A 17,274-nucleotide genomic window follows, 5' to 3' on the forward strand; every position below is an offset into this window, starting at 1 on the left:
GCATTTAATTGATAATGAACTCCTTAAAGTAATATATGAAATCAAACTGTCAGATATAACTGTCAGAATCTCTCAGTCGATTACTGGAAAATCTAAAATGTTTCAATATACATACTTGTATTTCTGCATAAAATAAAATATAAACCTAAGTGATTTCATCATATGCTTTATCTTTTATTTTCTCTGTAGTGGGCTTGTACAATTAAACCCAAGGCTTAGCCATTTACTTGTGGACAACTTTAATACCCCCAGAGAGGAAAAGGATGGGAGGAGGAAAATAGCATTGTCTTTTATTCACAAAACTACTAAGCAATACCTAACAACTTAGTAGCATACTAAAAACATATATGCTTACCAATGCTGGGTGCATTTATTCTAATGAAGAGTGCTGAGAAACAGTGAAATTTATCAAGTTAGTAATTATTCAAGTTAAGTTAAACCATGTAAAATGAATAATGAAGTTTAGAAAAATAAACTAAACACATGAAAAAGAAGAAAATTTAGATCAATAAAAAATCCTAGGAATGTCATAGTCTTTTATAAAAGGCAAAAATATATTTTTTCAAAATGAAAATAAAATTATAAAGAAATTAATCTATTGACATACAAGCATATGCCTTAAAATATACATGTCAACAATAATTAGGACAATTCACAGAAGAACAATCAGACTTTCCAGTTTGAGGATACGCCAAATGGCTACCTAAATTTTGAAAAATCTGACTTCAAATACCCATATACAGAATGAGCATTAAAATAATTTTAAGTACCATAGCTATTTCTGAGGAGCAGATCTATAGCAATTAATAACAATAAAGTATTCCAGTAGTAATTATTCATTCTAGAAAGCAAAAGCAATAATATTTTAAAGGATATGATAGAGGAGGCAAAAGTACACATTCTGTTTTATGCAACAACTATACTCCTCAAAAATAAGTCAGTAAATTATTTTTGTAATTCAAATCAAATAATATTTTAATTATAAATAGGATATGGCCAAAAGAATCCGTGTTGATGAAATGTTTTTTCTAAAATAATGAATCTCTTAAAGCAATCAATCTTTTTTTTAGTTATTCTTATGAGTTCACAGGCAGATTTTTCTATAATATTATCTTGCAACTTTGCAATTTAGGATTTCTTAATTTAAATACACCTTTTATTTAACAGTTTAAATAATTTATTCAAAATATTTCCTTTATCTCAGCTTTCATTTTTTGTTGACTGGACTTTTTTGATATCAGACAATTAAGAAATCAAAGTGGAAAATTGTTGTAATCCCCTTCTATCCATGTTAAAAGGTCAAGTAGAGCTGAAGAAATCACAAAAATGTAACACAGGTATTACATTACTAAACACAAAACTCTGTAACATGACTTGTCATTATAGATAAAAACAACACATCCATCATGTCTCTACGTTAAAATTAAGATTTAATGTGTCATTATGAAAAGGAGTATATAAAATGAGAATGACAAGATTCTATCTTAATTTGCCTCCTCTAACTTCTTCATTGGGGTTGTACATGCTAAAAGTCAAATGAGATTCTTCATTCAGTCCTACAGGTACAAGCTGAAACTAGTTTTAGAAAAACCCCACAAAACCCTGAGCTATGTTTCCCCGACATTTCCAGCATTATTGGAATTAAGTACTCATTCTCTATTTTACAATGATGTATGAGGCTAGAAAAAAAAAAGATACAGATCTATGACCATATATTGAGATTGGATTTAGCATCAAAGAAATACACAGCTATTAGAGTATAAGATACTATGTCTATGCTTTAAGGTTCATAGTAATCTTGGATTGCCTATTGTCAATGACTTAATGATTTATAAACAATTAGAAAGATGTTATAGATTTGCAGAAATGATGTTTTTCTTATTTCGTTGGTAACTAATAACACTTTCAGCTGATAGTGCTCACTTGGCCACCTCATCCTATTGCCCTATCCCCAAAAGGGGGAACATGAAAACTTCACATGGCTTTTTAAAACATATTTAACATAGATGAAGCACATTGTAATATATTTCAAAAGCTATTTGGCTACACATAAAGGTGTAAACAACTGGCTTTTCTGCAATTCTTATTTAATTTTAGCTCTTCTTTGAAGTGCTAAGTGCAGGTGAGTTTTGATGTTTTATAGGAACTACTTAGAAAGTTTAGATGCTGGTAAAAATATACTGGCATAGTTGGAAATGTGTCTGGATTAACTTCATGACCACTGATTTGGATGAAGAATTATGTGCAAGTAACCTGGGGGAACTTACCAGAGTGTGTCCTGAGGTGTCCTGTGAGGGCGTCCCTTCTCCGACAGGCATAGCTGCAGAAGGGACATTTGAACGGCTTTTCCCCAGAGTGCAACTTAATATGTCTCAGTAGGTTGCCCTTCTGAGTGAAAGAAGCTCCACACTGGTTACAATGGAAGGGGCGCTCACCTTTAGGAAGGGAGAAATTAGGAAGGCATTAAAAAAGTTATGGTACAGTGATTCAAGTCCAACACACTGCTAACTCGTACCATTTCTCCATGTCAAAAGTTTGTTGTAGACTCTTTTCCGATATGAGTTTTCCAAATGTCTCCTTAAAATGTAGAACTGGATCATGGTAGGATTTCAAGCTTCATATCCATGACAGTGGACATTTTTCCTCCTCATATAAATTCAGTAGTGCTCCATTGCTTCGACTAAGGCTAGGTCTACCAGATCGAAAAATTTTATTAACCTAACCATTCAATTTAGTAATGCAACTAACATAACTCAAGTTTTGCATTGAATTCATAGCATTTTAGAAATGGAAGCAATATTAGAAACATTGGTCCCATCCCATCATTTTATAAGTTAAAGGAATAAAGTCCAAAGAACTTAAGTGTTTTTCACAAGGTTGTAGTTAGTGGCAGTCCACCTCCTGACTGATAATGCCAGATTTTTATGACTCCATCATGCTATCATGTAGGTAGAAAGCCTACTGAGTATGCCAGTTAGTGTCAGTTATATGGGACCCTGGCCTCAAATGACATTTGAAATTAATTTTTCACTTCTAATGATTTTAATGACTCAAAACACTGCTAGTGACAGTTACATTATGAAAACCTGTCACTAACAGCTCTTTAGCAAATTTGTGTCATCCTGAAGGAGAAGTGATAGAGACAAGAAAGAAAATATGAAGAAATATTTCCATGTCAGGCATTTTATATGCTTTTTTACATTATAATATAGCTTTTTCTTTATGGCAACTTTGATGTATTAACAAGTTTATGTTTATGACACCTCAGTCTATTATTTTGAATTGCTTGCCATTCATTGGATCAAATATGAAATATGCACTTTAGTGTTAGCACAACCAGGGTGTCTATGCACACTGGAGGTAAAGGCAGCAACTTGGGGTCTGGCTACCTGGGTGGTTTCCCCTGTAGGGATTCATTTGAATTCTTTGTTGTATTCTGGGAAAAAAGTCTTATACATTTTTAGCCTATACATCTAGCAGCCTTAAGTTCTTGGCATATAACATCAAAGGGCTGGACAATACTAACTTTATTTTAAAAAGTCAGCTATGGTTCTATCTTTAACAGAATACTTCTAAGGTCCTTATCTAGTGTAATTAAGTGTTTCTATGGAAGAGGTCATGGGACAAAGACACAAAGAAATTTCAATGAAATACCTCAAATTGTTTTGGTAAACAAGAAAAAATAGATTAACCAATGTATATTTATTTGTTAAGCACTTGCTATGTGTAAGGTAATGTCAAAGGCAATGAGGATGAAGAGAAAAACATACTGCCTTCCAGAAGCTTATATTATTTTTGGGGAAACAATATAAGCTTCTAGAAGGCAGAGAATATATGTTTATACATACATATATATATATATACATACATACATATATATATATATGTAAGCATTAATAACAAAAAGATGGTAATTTGGCAGGAAGGGAGGGTGGTGGTGCTAGTGTTGGTGGTGGCAGTGATTGAAGTTAGGAATTAATACCTGCAGTAGAGGAGGCTATAAATCAGGAAAAGCCTCATGTAGGAGATAACTTGAACTCTGAAGAAAATTAGGGATTCTAAGAGTCAGAAGTAAGAAAAAAGATCAATGAAGGTATGGGGCAGAGGAAACCTATACAAAAGACAAGAAATAAAATGGCCAATTGTATATGAGGAAAAGCAAAGGAACTAAATTAACTGGAGCATGTACGAGAGGGACTATAATGAATATAATAAGGCTAGAAAGGGAAGTTGGAGCAGAAATGTAAAAAAAATGCCAAAGAATGTTATATTTTGGTTTAGAGGAAAACAGAATGCCACTGAGGTATGTTAAGCAGGGAAGTGACATGGTCAGGATCTATGCTTTGTGGAATATCACGTAGGTGGCTATATGAAGCATGATTTGATGAGAGGAGACATCTGAGGAAAACCCACAAGGAGGCTTTCACAGCAGTCTAAGTACATGGTGATGATGTCTAATCTATAGTATGAGCATGAGAATGGGAGAGATGGGAGAGATGAGGCAGAGGCAAAATCAATAAGACTGGACATGAGGGAAAGTGAGGAGATGAGAATGATAAAATAGCATTGCTGAAATGCTTATATTTCAGTAAACCTATACTTCTAAAACACAAATAAAATTCTCATAAAAAAAACTCTTCTTCGGGGACACCTGGGTTGCTCAGTGGATTGAGAGCCAGGCCTAGAGATGCAAGGTCCTAGGTTAAAATCTGGCCTCAAACACTTCCTAGCTGTGTGACCCTGAGCAAGTCAGTTAACCCTCACTGCCTTCCCTTAACTCTCTTCTGCCTTGGAACCAATGCACTGTATTGAATCTAAGTCAGAAGGCAAGGGTTTAAAAAAAACTCCTCAAACAGTTGACTAATATTGTCATATAGTTCTTTAGGGACCTTTTTTGTTATGAAAGGTGAGTCAGGAAACAAAAAAAGACCCTTTATGATTGCTTTGGATCCCTCTATTAATACCTTAAAATTATTTCAATGGATTCATTGATTAATGGAATGAATTTTGCATTAATTTTTAAAAGGATAAACCTGTTAAAGGCGATTTACAGTAACTGGACAATTTTGTATTTAGAGTTGAAAAGAGCAATCTGAAAGCAAAATAGGTACTATTTGTAGATTTGATTCTTAGAAGGATTTGTTTTTAAATTTCAGCATGTAAGAGGAAAATATAAATTAAAATAATCTTTCTTTTAATATGGACCTCTTCCACACTTAAAGATAAGCCATTAATTAGACATTGTGCTGCTTTTTCAAAGTTTCACTCTGAGTTGTCTAATCTTATTTAATATACTTTTATCTGGAACATATATGGCATTACTACAGATAAAGACTTCCTTAACTCTGTTTCTCATTTCATGGAAGTTTGAGGCTCAGAGATTCTATAATCTTCAAGGCAATTGAAGTTCTGAAACATTTCTGCAGTTATCTCCTTGTATGTGTGTGTTCAAGGCAAACTGGTTACCAGATCTAAGGAAATGCAAATTCTCTGGCTCAATGCATATGTTGCAAATGTTGACAGGTCATAATTGTTATCCTGAAGGAGACACACCAGAGCTATGTCACTTCTTTTGGTAGGATTACTGATGAAAAATCTGAAAATCTTTGGAGCTATAACATCACATTAAAATATAAACTCTCTGAATATAGGAATTGTTTAATTCTTTAATGTGTATCCTAAGAACTTGACACAGGAGCTAGCAGTAGCTTAATAATAAATGCTTGTTAATTTACTGATTTTTAAAAATCACCTAAATGGGTGATACAGCTGACCAAAATGATAAGCAAACTGATATCAAGAAATCATAGCTCAAAGGAAGACAAAAATTAGGATAATCAAGGAAAGTATTTAAGTTACTGAACTTTTAAAATCTGTGTATTTGTAATTTTAGATCTCTGAAAGTCATGAATAGTTTAAACCTCCAAGCTAATATGATGTGTTCAAGTCTTGCCTTGGGCACATATACTCTTTGATCCATACCAAGTCATTTCATCTTCTAACTTTCTAGACAGCCTTAATAAGACTGTGAGTTGCAGAGATGGTGCCAGTCTCCTTTATTAGAGGGAGTTTTTTCACACAAGAGCTCCCTAAGCTGATGAAATCATATCCCTATATCTTATAGCTTATTCCTCTATCTGTTTGCTGGATGAGTTAGATGTTTAACTAAATAAAGGTTTCCTCGTTTTGTAATGAAAAATATCAAAAAGAATCTGCATTATTTTTAAAAACATGTTAAACAGCTCTTTGTACTGCTGAACCAGTTAATGAGAAGCTATATTTGCCATTTCAGGTTTCAGTCTACTTTTTGAATGATTGTTTTTCCACCCAGAGTGTAAACTTTGGAGGGATATAGCCAAATAACCTTTTTCTAATAAATAATATGTGCGTGTGGGAAATGACTAAATTCTCCTTTATATCTAAATATCTTGAGCTTTGCTTCATGTAGTTGTTGTCTAAGCTATAATAAAACCAAGTCTGTTGTATTATTTAATTTTCAAAAGGAGCTCTTTTTATGTGCTTTGCCCTTGAAAAATATTTCACCCACTCTGCAAACCAGTGAAGTTGATATTTTACTATACCAAAACATTCTATCACATCTATATCGCTACCAAAATTCTATCTGGCTAGTAACTTTACCTATATGATTACAACCAATATTACTAATTTCACCCAATGGATTGATTGATTTTTTTTAAAATAAAGCTACATTTACTGAATTAATTGCTTTATCTGGGAGACTAAAATGCTTTGTAGAAAACACAAATTAATGTACATCCTTATTCATGTATAAATGACAGCAGCAATGCAGAACAATATCCAAGAAGCCCCATAAAAAAGAGTGAAGAGGTATCTAGTCAAAATATACAAATGGGATATTATTCCTTTGATAATACTACCACAACCAGTTAGAGAAAATTTGCCTGTGCTAAAGATACTTCTTTAGCAACTGGTTATTCTAGGGGAAAGACTATAATAGAATTAAGCACCAAAGTATTTTCTCAGCCTCAATCTAAACGTTCACCCACTTTAGGAAAATTTACAGTTATTTCTTGGACTTATTTTTATTATTCTCATGACTAATATAAGATACATTTGTGTGTAAGCATAGACATGCATGAGCACATGCATGAAAATGAGCAGAATATGATTATATATATGCAATAGGAATGCATACACACATTCATATGCCTTAGTGAAACAGAGGCAAAATATTGTTTACAGGGTCTTGTACTGAGTAGAATACACAACTTGAAAAAATGCAGAATTTCCTGGTCAAAATGCTATGATGAACAAGCCATTAAGGAGTGAGGGCATGACTCCAAAAAAGCACAATGTACAAAACATGGTACTAAAATCTGGAAGCAAAAAGGTTTTTTGTGTTTTGCCCATAAAGGGTCTAAACGATGGAAAAGAATCCACTTTTATCACTTTCTTGATCTCCCCACAGATCAGTAATTTACATGAATCAATTTCATTCCCCCTACTTGTTTTCCTTTCCTTTACACATTCCCATGAAGAGTGCCTAGAGAATCCGATGATCATATTACCTGATTACTTGGCTAAAGTAGCAATACCAAAGTAAAAAACCCAAACCATGAATAAGATGCTGGAATTGGCACTTTAGGAGAAAAGGAAAAAGAAAAAGAGGAAGCTAATTAGGCCTAATTCTCCATATTAGTATCATGAGTTAGATGGGAAAGCATTATTCTTAATTTCAACACTACATTTAATGTTTTGCTAGTTTAAAGAACTTCCCTAAAATATTTAAGTTATATACACATAAATGAGGAAAAATTCTACTTGGACCTGTTACTAAAATATTAATTCATAATTAGTAAATCATGACTTATTGTTTCCCATCACCCATCCTAAGCAAAGATCACAATAGAGAAACCCATATGTACTCAGAGTATTATATGAAAATGGAAAAGTAGTAGCTTATGTAGAATTATTATTTTAGGTTATCATAAATAAAACAGAAATGGAAAAAAAACCATCATTTCTACATTTTTGAGCTAGCTTCAAAAAAAATTCTAACCAGAAACTTGTTTGGAAAGCTGCAAAGATTATTACCTACACTATCAATACACTATAAAGTAACAGAAAAAATTTATGTGACTTTTGAGAGATCATCTAGTCGATTATCTAACATTTAAGACTACACTTAAAGCATCCTAAAGCATCCTTAGAGCATCTTGTTACTCTTGTGAATCTGCATAATTCAAATCTTGTTATAATTTAGAATATTTTAATTTTCAATTAGACACTTAACAGAACACTAATGATTATATGTTGCATTTAATGTACCCTGAGCTAGAAAAGTCTTTATAATAGAGACTATAGCAGGAAGTTAAATAAAATATAAATAGCAAAGTAACAATAAGAATGCTTTTCAAATATGAAGGATACGGTGTATCTTCTTCAACCTCAGTATCTAAAGAAAGTAAAAAGTTAACTAGCTAACTGGATCTCCTTGTTAACATAATGATCAAAATTTTTTTTTAGTTTTAATCCTTGACAAAAATCCTTCTAAAATGTATTTAGTGTCTTGGTAAATTAACTGTATGGAATAGAAGTAGTAAGATGTGCTCTTAAGCTCTTACATCAGAGGTTATATATCTAAATCAGTGGCTATCCTTCAAAAGATTCACCCTAATAGGTAACATTTACTCTAATGATGCCATTATTTAAAAAATTATAACAGACTTTCTTCAGAGTAAATTAATAAACCATATAATATCAACCTCTTGATTTTATTCTTATTAAGCACTTTTGAGTGAGAATATTACTTTTAAGCTTGGCTACCCACCTTCATCACTGAATTGGTACTAAATTGCTTTAAGTTTAAATACACCTTGAAAGGGCAATGATTTGCTACCACTAGAGATATCCAAAATAATCTACCATAGATTCTAAAACAACCATTCTAGAGGAGAATTTTTAAAATATTCTGAGATTAAAATAAGTGACTTTTTTGGGGTGGCAATATTCATTTGAATATATATATATATATATGTATACTCAGATGTGTGCATATAGAAAATAATATGTACAAATGTTTGCATATATATACACACCAAGCTGTTCTGATATATCTGTTTATTGTTAAATCTGTGGCATTACTTTATTATCATATTTCAGACTTTAATATTTCTTTGACCCCTGAGGGGCTTATCTATTGATCATTCGGAATATGACTATTGATTGTTCATTACTGTAAACATATAAGTAGTAGGAGACTGGGCTGAATGTGGACTGACCCTAAGTGATTCTCATGAGACTGAGTTTTGAAATAAAGACAAACTACACAGCTTGCCAATCTCTAAATATTTCAGGCTGTTTCTTCCTTCTTGTGCCTTTACTGATATTATTTCTTTCACTTAGTGACCTCTGTATAGCTTGTCAAATCCTGTACATTTTCCCCTAGATCCAATGTTGCTGAAGCCTTAGGGGTGGCTAGGTTGCACAGCAGATAATCATTTCAACTTGTTTGCCTCAGTTTCCTGATCTATAAAATGATCTGGAGAAGGAAATGGCAAATCACTCTTTGCCAAGAAAACCTCAAATGAGATCATGAAAAGTAAAGCACAACTGAAAAATGAAGAAATAAATGAGGTCTTCCCTGATCCTTTCAGAAAGACATTACCTTTCGCCTCTCTATGATCCCGTAATACTTCTCTGTATCTCTCTTCTGACACTATTGATACATTGCATCACATATTTATCTTTAAATGTATTCTCTCTTCTGGAGGACAAAGCTCTAAAGGTAGTAATTGTGTCTCTTTTTCATTATCCTTATCCTTATCATTGTTATCCTAAATAGAAACTAGCATCCCACTTTACATAGAGCTGCAGCTCAATAAAGTACACTTTATATCAACTTGTTTTGTTGTGGCTTATCTTCCTCCTAAAAGTATAATGTACTTGTGCAGTGGATAGAACTTTGGGCCTGGAGTCCGAAAATCTGAGTTCAAATCACAACCCCTGCCTGACTCAAATTCAGCATCTATAAATTTAAGATAATAATTACACCTACCTTCCAGGTTGTTGTAAGAATAAAATGAGATGATATTGTAGAGTCTTGAAAACTTTAAAGCTTTATATAAATGCCCACTATATTATTATTGTTGTTATTACTTTTATTGAGACTATATATTCCTATGGCTCTTTTGCACCTTAATGTATCTATTTCTACCGATTTTTTCTCAAAACTTTCAACTTTTGGTTCGAGTACATCCTCTATTTGTATTTAGTATAGTAAGAGTTACCCTCATTTGTGTTTATTTAACCATAATTTCTCTTGTATAGTAATTACTTTTAATTCTGGTAAAAGACTATAACATTAAGACTATAAATTCACTTCTTTTGGTTTATTTGTGAAAAAAGCAATAAACCATGAACCCCTTTCCTATTTCCCTTTGATTTAGGAGATTTATTTATATAATTGAAAGGCTTTCATTTAGGCTCTTTTCCTTTACTGTAATCTCTTGAGCTCCATTGCTCCTACCCCATAATAAAACATCTCCCTGACTGCCATCAAGATCAGAAATTACTTTGAAATATCAACATATGTCTATCAACATACCTATGTCAAAAAATTTGAGAAATATTGGTGTATCTCCATATTCTAAAGATTCTAAAGATTCTAAAACTCATACACCACAATTATCAAAAAGCAAAACCCACTGAGAGGCAGCACAAAGTAGTACTATACTAAACCAGAGAGTTGGAAGACATAGGGTTAAGTCTAGCTCTGCTGTTTACTAGCTATGCGATCCTGGGAAATTTCCTTTACCTCTCTGGACATCATTTTATTTACTGATAAAATTAAGGTGATAATAGTTTCATTATATAACTCACCAATGAGGCAGAAATCTGATTAGTCTAAAATTCTATATGAAAATTAATTATTATTATTATCCATCTTTTACTAGTATGGATAAAAGAAGTCAGTCCTAGGCTGCTATCACAAGTGACTACAAGACTATTTATACAACAACTTATACATGGACCTTAATGATGCAGAGGTCTACCATAGAGAATATTTTGTGCATTTGAAAACTCAAGTCATAAATCAGCATGGTGAGTTGATCTGAACATTTTGGAAGCTTTTTTTATTGCTTTCCAAAGATGGTTTTAATATGGGCAAGATAATTAGCAAGTCAAAGTTAATATTTATGGCAAACTCACTGCATGTACAGTGTTGACTAGTAATCAATTCAATAAACATTTATGAAATAATTGCTATGTTCTAGATGTTTTAAAAAATTCTTGATGCTTCCGAAAGTATCTAATTTATTCCAAAAGTATATTTTATATATGTAAAAAATGTGGCTTTTTATAATTGGTAAGAAAAATTTAAACTTTACACAAATAAAACAATTTTGAGAAGATTCTGTTTAAAGGAAAATAATTATCTTCTTTCACCAGGGATGCTTCCTTATCCTTTTTGCTATGTTGCGGTAGGGGAGGAGTAGCAGGAAGAAGAAAGAAGGAATAAGCATTTATATAGTGCCTAATGTACCAGGCTTTGTGCTAAGTGTTTTAAATGTTCTAAGACCTAACTGGCAATTGTGCTCTAGCACTGATTGTCAGGATAGTTTACTGCAGGTAGAAAATGAAGAAGGTTTAAAAAGGTGAAATTATTCACTCCTATATAAATGCATGAGCACTAAATTTCAGCTTAAACTCTTCGCTAGCAAACCAGATCAACTGTCCACGGCAAGGTAAAATGTGTATAGAAAGATGCAAAGATCATGATACACCATGAAATCTTTTGCCATTTGAAACCTTACCATACTATTATTGTTGCATTAAGCAGCACAGTGATAATTGAATTCCAAGCTTCTTTTTTATGATTTACTATTCAGACTCCCTGGTTGGAAGTCAAAACCAAGGTTACTTTCTGCTTGTCAACAATACAGTACTAGCAGAGTTCTGAAAAATTTGGGCTCCCCATTCACCATTTCTACCCCTGAATGAAAAGGCAAGAGAATAGTTGTCAGGTAATATAAGCATCAGATGCCATAGGCAGTCATCAGGTTTTCTTTCAGCTGCTTACCAGTGTGACTCCTTTTATGTACCATAAGCACATTGGGCCCAATGCAAACCATGCCACAGACGTCACATTTCAGTTTACCATTCGGAAGCCGGATTCCTCCCTCGCCTTGAAGCTCCTGGACTTTTCTGTTGTCAGCCACATCATTGCTCTCAATAATTGGTTCTTCTAAGCTGCTACCTTCATCATGGCCCCTGATGTCTCCTTCTCGACTCAGGGGTTTCCTGTCAGGCTCTTCATCACTTTGCATTTCTAGCTTTACTGAATTTGCTGTGATTTAAAAGAGAACAAGAAATAACCATTATTTGTTATTATTTTATATTTGTATTTGTTTTGTTAAACATTACCTACTTATATTTAATGTAGTTCCTCAGTTGCTTCAAGTTTGGATGCCTTCTCTAAGACTTAATCCTGTGCCTTTTCCCTTTCTGGTCCTACATTATATTTCTCAGTGACTTCATTACCCATTGGTTCAACTGTAACTTCTTTGCAGATGAATCCCAGATCTAAAATATATAAGACCTAGTTTCTTTCCTGAGTTCCAGGTCCACATTATGAACTGCCTATTGGATATTTCCAAATAGTGTCATATAGTCAAACTTAACATGTCCAAAATAGAATTTGTTATCTTTTGCCTCAAATATCCTCCTCTATCATTTTTTCTTATTTCTTTTGATGACCCCAAAACACTTCTAGGATTTTGTTTGCAACCTTAGTATTATTTTGAACTTCTCACTTTCTTTTACCTGACATATATCTAAATAATGGCCAAATCTTGGCATTCTTACCTTCATAGTATCTCTTGTTAACTGTTCCCTTTACATTATTTACATAGCTTTTTCCTTAGTCTATTTCCTCATTACCTTCCACATGGACTATCGTAGTGGTCTCCTAATTGTTCTTCCTCTCTCTGGTTTTACATTCCATATGAGTGCCAAAGTAAATTTCCTTAAAGTTCAGTTCTGAGCATATCATCTTCTCAAGAAACTCCATGGGCTTTTTATGGCTTTTATGAGAATAACGTCTCAATTTCTCTGTTTTGCCTTTAAATTTCTTCATAACTTGGCCCTAATCTTTCCAGAGTCCTTATACACTATAGCTCATTCTGCCCTCAAGACTTGTTGAACTACCCTTCTCACTCTTCCTCATACATGGCATTGGATTTCCAGTCTCCCTGGCAATGAAGCTTCCTTTTGCCCTTCATTCCTTGAATATATTGAATACTTATTACACTCAGAATTCCTTACTTCTTTCAAGACTTGGCTGAATCACTATCGTTTATGTGAAGTTTTTTTGACCTGTTCTTCAACTACTAATGTTGTATACCTCCCTAAACTACCTTCTATTTATTGTTTTTAGTCTCTATAGATATTCTCTATAGATTATGGCACATATAAGCACTTAATAAAACTTATGGAAGAGGCAGAGCTAAGATGACAGCAGAGTAGCAAAAATATCCTGAATCTCCTTTCAACTAATTAATACAAAGCATCTCAAAATGGACAGAAATCAAACTCATATGATTAAAAGGGCTCTCTCATGGGTTGCAGTCTTAAACATAGGCACTGTTTGGGGATTTCCACACTAAAAGGGGGTGAAACTGCACTTATCAAAGTTAAATCTGATTACCTTTCCCCCACACCACCTACAATACAGGAGTCAGAGCAAGGGCTGGGGCAATCTCTAAATTCTCAGGGTCCCACAGACTACAGACTTACTCCCTGAGGCCAATGCAAGGCTTTGGTAGCAAGACTTGGGACCCTAGGTTGAAGAACCATGTTCTTCATGGATCCTGGAGAGTAGAGCACGGAGATTGGGTAGAAAAAAGGCTGGCCACAGTAGAGCCAGCAGGGACTGGAAAAATAGCCTCAGTGCAAAATGCTTTAAAGTATCATACACAAAAAACTGCTAGGAAGATACTACCAAGGCTAAGCCCTGCAAGACGGAAATTAAGAAAGCAATGTACACCATCATGCAGGAACATTCCACAAGAAGCAAAAGAAATAAGCAGCAGCAGAAAAATCTTTTGACCCCAGATAACTTATCTATAGAAAAAGAGTAAAATACAGAAGTAATACCAGAGAGTGACAAATAAGCAAACACATCCAAACATTCCAAAAAACTTGAAAATTGGTCACAAGCTCTCAAGGAACTCACAAAGGAGTTCAAGAACCAAGAAAGATTGAAGAAAAATGGGAAAAATAAATTAAAGTAATTAAAAAAGAAAATAGCTTAAAAGACAAAATTGCCTACATGGAAAAAAGGCAAAGAAATCAAATGAAGTAAAAAGCAAATTGGAGATCAGAACTGACCTGTTGGAAACCATGAAAAAGCAGGATAGATCAAACCAAAAAGGAAAATCAAAAGATCATAGCTGAAAATAAGTCTTTAAAGACTAGAATTGGGCAAGTAGAAGCTAATGATCTCATGAGACAGCAAGAATTAATAAAGCAAAATCAAAAGAAAGACAAAAATAGAAGGAAACATGAAATATCTCAATGAAAAGACAAAAGGCCTAGAAAATAGATCAAGGAAAGGCAATTTGAGAATTATTGGTTTACCTGAAAGCATGGGGGGGAAATGACAACATCATATTACAAGAAATTATCCAAGAAAACTGCCCTGATATTCTTTATCAAGAGGGTGAAATAGGCATTGCAAGGGTCCATAGATCACCCTCTACATTAAATCCCCAAAAGACAACCCCCAGGAATGTAATAGCTAAATTCAAGAGCTTCCAGGCCAAGGAGAAAATACTGCTAGCAGCAAGAAAGAGACAATTCAGATATGAAGGAGCCCCAGTTAGGATTACACAGGATCTGGCAGCCTCCACACCAATGGACAGCAAGGCTTGGAATATGATATTCCAAAAGGCAAGAGAATTGGGTCTACAACAAAGAATTACCTACCCATCAAAACCAACTATATACTTTCAGAAGAAAGTATGGGAATTTAACAAAACAGAAGATTTCCAAGCATACCTAAAGAAAAAACCAGAACTAAATGGGAAATCTGATGTCCAAATACAAAATTCAAGAGAACTACAAAAAGGTAAACGAGAAAGAGGGGAAAAAATTAAGGGTTTCAGTAAGGTTAAATTGATTATATTTTTATATGGAAAAATGATATCTGTAACTCTTAAAAATTGTTTTCATTATCATAGTAGATAGAAGAATTATTCATAAGTTGAGGTTGTGATACTAAGTTGTTTTAAATTATATATAAAAAGGGAGGAATAGAGAATGGCACAAATAATTATAATTATAACACATAAGGAGGTGTATGGTGGGGAGGAGGGAAGAATACTATTATAAGAAGGGGAGAAAGAGAGTGATAATAGATAATACTTAAATCTTACTCTCAGCGGAATCAGTTCTGAGAGGGAAGAGCAGCCAGACCTATTGGGTTATAGAATTCTATCTTACCCTAAAGAGAAGTTGAGAGGGAATAACGAAAGGAAGAAATGGGTCAGGGATTATTAAAAGGGAGAGAAATAAACGGGAGCAATTAATAGAACTTAAAGAAAAATAAGAGGGGAACAAGAGGGGAGGGGATAGGAAGGAATGTAAAATAAAGGTGGGGAAAAAGAAGACTTATTAAAAGAAAAACACTGGTATGGAAGGAAATAGTAAAATAAGAAAGGGCAGGACTAAAAGAGTACATCAAAATGATGGTGAATACACAGGTGATAATCATAATTCTAAATGTGAATGGGATGAACTCACCTATTAAAACAGAAGCAGAAAAAGCAGAGTAGTTTAGAAACCAAAACCTACCATATGTTGTCCACCAGAAACACACATGAGACAGGTTGACACACACACAGGGTAAAAGTAAGAGGCTGGAGCAAAATTTATTAGGCATCAACTGGGAAAAAAGAAGGCAGGAATCACAATCAAAATATCTGACAAATCCAAAGTAAAAATGGATGCAATTAAAAGAGTTAAGGATGGTAATTATATCCTGATAAAAGGCAGTATAGACAATGAAGAAATATCAGTACTAAATGTATGCACAAAATGGTATAGCATTCAGATTTTTAAAGGAGAAACTATTGGAGCTTAAGGAGGAATTATATAGTAAAACTATACTAGTGGGAGATTTCAACCTTCCTCTATCAGATCTAGATAAATCAAACCAAAAATTAAATAAGAAGTAAGAGATGTGAATGAAATCTTAGAAAAATTAGAGTTAATAGATATGTGAAGAAAACTAAATAGGGACAAAACCGAATAAACTTCCTTTTCAACAGTATGTGGTACATTCATGAAGAATAATCATATAATAGGGCATAAAAACATTGCAAACAATGCAAAAAAGAAGAAATAATAAATGCAACTTTTTCAGAGCATAATGCAATAAAAATATAATCAGTAAGGGTACATGGAGAGGCAAATCAAAAATCAACTGGAAATTAAATAATATGATTCTCCAAAAAATGTTTAAAGAACAAATCATAGAAATAATTACTGATTTAACTGAAGAAACTGACAATGAGAAAACAACATATCAAAATCTATGGGATACAGTCAATGCAGTACTCAGGGGGAAATTTATATCCCTGAGTCTATATATTAACAAATCAGGGAGGGAAGATGTCAATGAATTGGGCATGCAAATTAAAAAACTTGAAAGAGGACAAATTAAAAATCCCCAGATAAAAGCTAAACTGGAAATCCTAAAAATCAAAGGAGAAATTATTAAAATTGAAAGTAAAATAACTATTCAACTAATAAATAAAACTAGTAGCTGATACTTTGAAAAAAAACAAATAAAGTATATAAAGTATTGGTTGATCTAATAAAAAAACAAAGAAGTAAATCAAATTAACAGTATCAAAGATGAAAAGGGCAACTTCAGTGGGTGGAAGAAGGGAAGGAAAAGAACATGGGTCATGTAACCATGGAAAAATATTCTAATGAATTAACTAAGTAATTTTTTTAAAAAAGTTATGGCAGCTAAGTGGCACGGTGGATGGAGTGCAGGGCCTGGAGTCAGGATTTTTCTGAGTTCAAATCTGACCTCTTACTAGCTGTGTGACCCTGAACAAGTCACTCTGTCCTTTTTGCCTCAGTTTCTTTACCTGTAAAAAGGGCTGGAGAAGGAAATGGCGAACCACTCCAATATCTTTGCAAGAAAACTTTAGATGGAATCATGAAGAGTCAGACATGACTGAAATGACTAAAAATATATAGTCTTCATGGTTGATTGAT

General features: G+C 33.4%; 1 protein-coding gene across 3 annotated transcripts in view; it reads right to left on the minus strand.

Annotated features, from left to right (window-relative positions):
- The window catches only part of IKZF2 (IKAROS family zinc finger 2), a 199,575-nt gene that overhangs the window by 40,750 nt on the left and 141,551 nt on the right, over positions 1-17,274 (minus strand). For 2 of the 3 annotated variants that reach the window (XM_044670737.1, XM_044670736.1), the window contains exons 3-4: positions 12,143-12,331; positions 2,268-2,435 (exon numbers count right to left, since the gene is read on the minus strand). In XM_044670737.1, the coding sequence (XP_044526672.1) occupies positions 2,268-2,435; positions 12,143-12,331 (357 nt within the window). Of the gene's footprint in view, positions 1-2,267; positions 2,436-12,064; positions 12,332-17,274 lie in introns of all 3 variants that reach the window. The other variant, XM_044670738.1, reaches the window with a different exon arrangement.

The sequence above is a fragment of the Gracilinanus agilis genome, chromosome 3 (genome assembly GCF_016433145.1).
Source record: "Gracilinanus agilis isolate LMUSP501 chromosome 3, AgileGrace, whole genome shotgun sequence".
In the NCBI taxonomy this organism is placed as follows: domain Eukaryota; kingdom Metazoa; phylum Chordata; class Mammalia; order Didelphimorphia; family Didelphidae; genus Gracilinanus; species Gracilinanus agilis.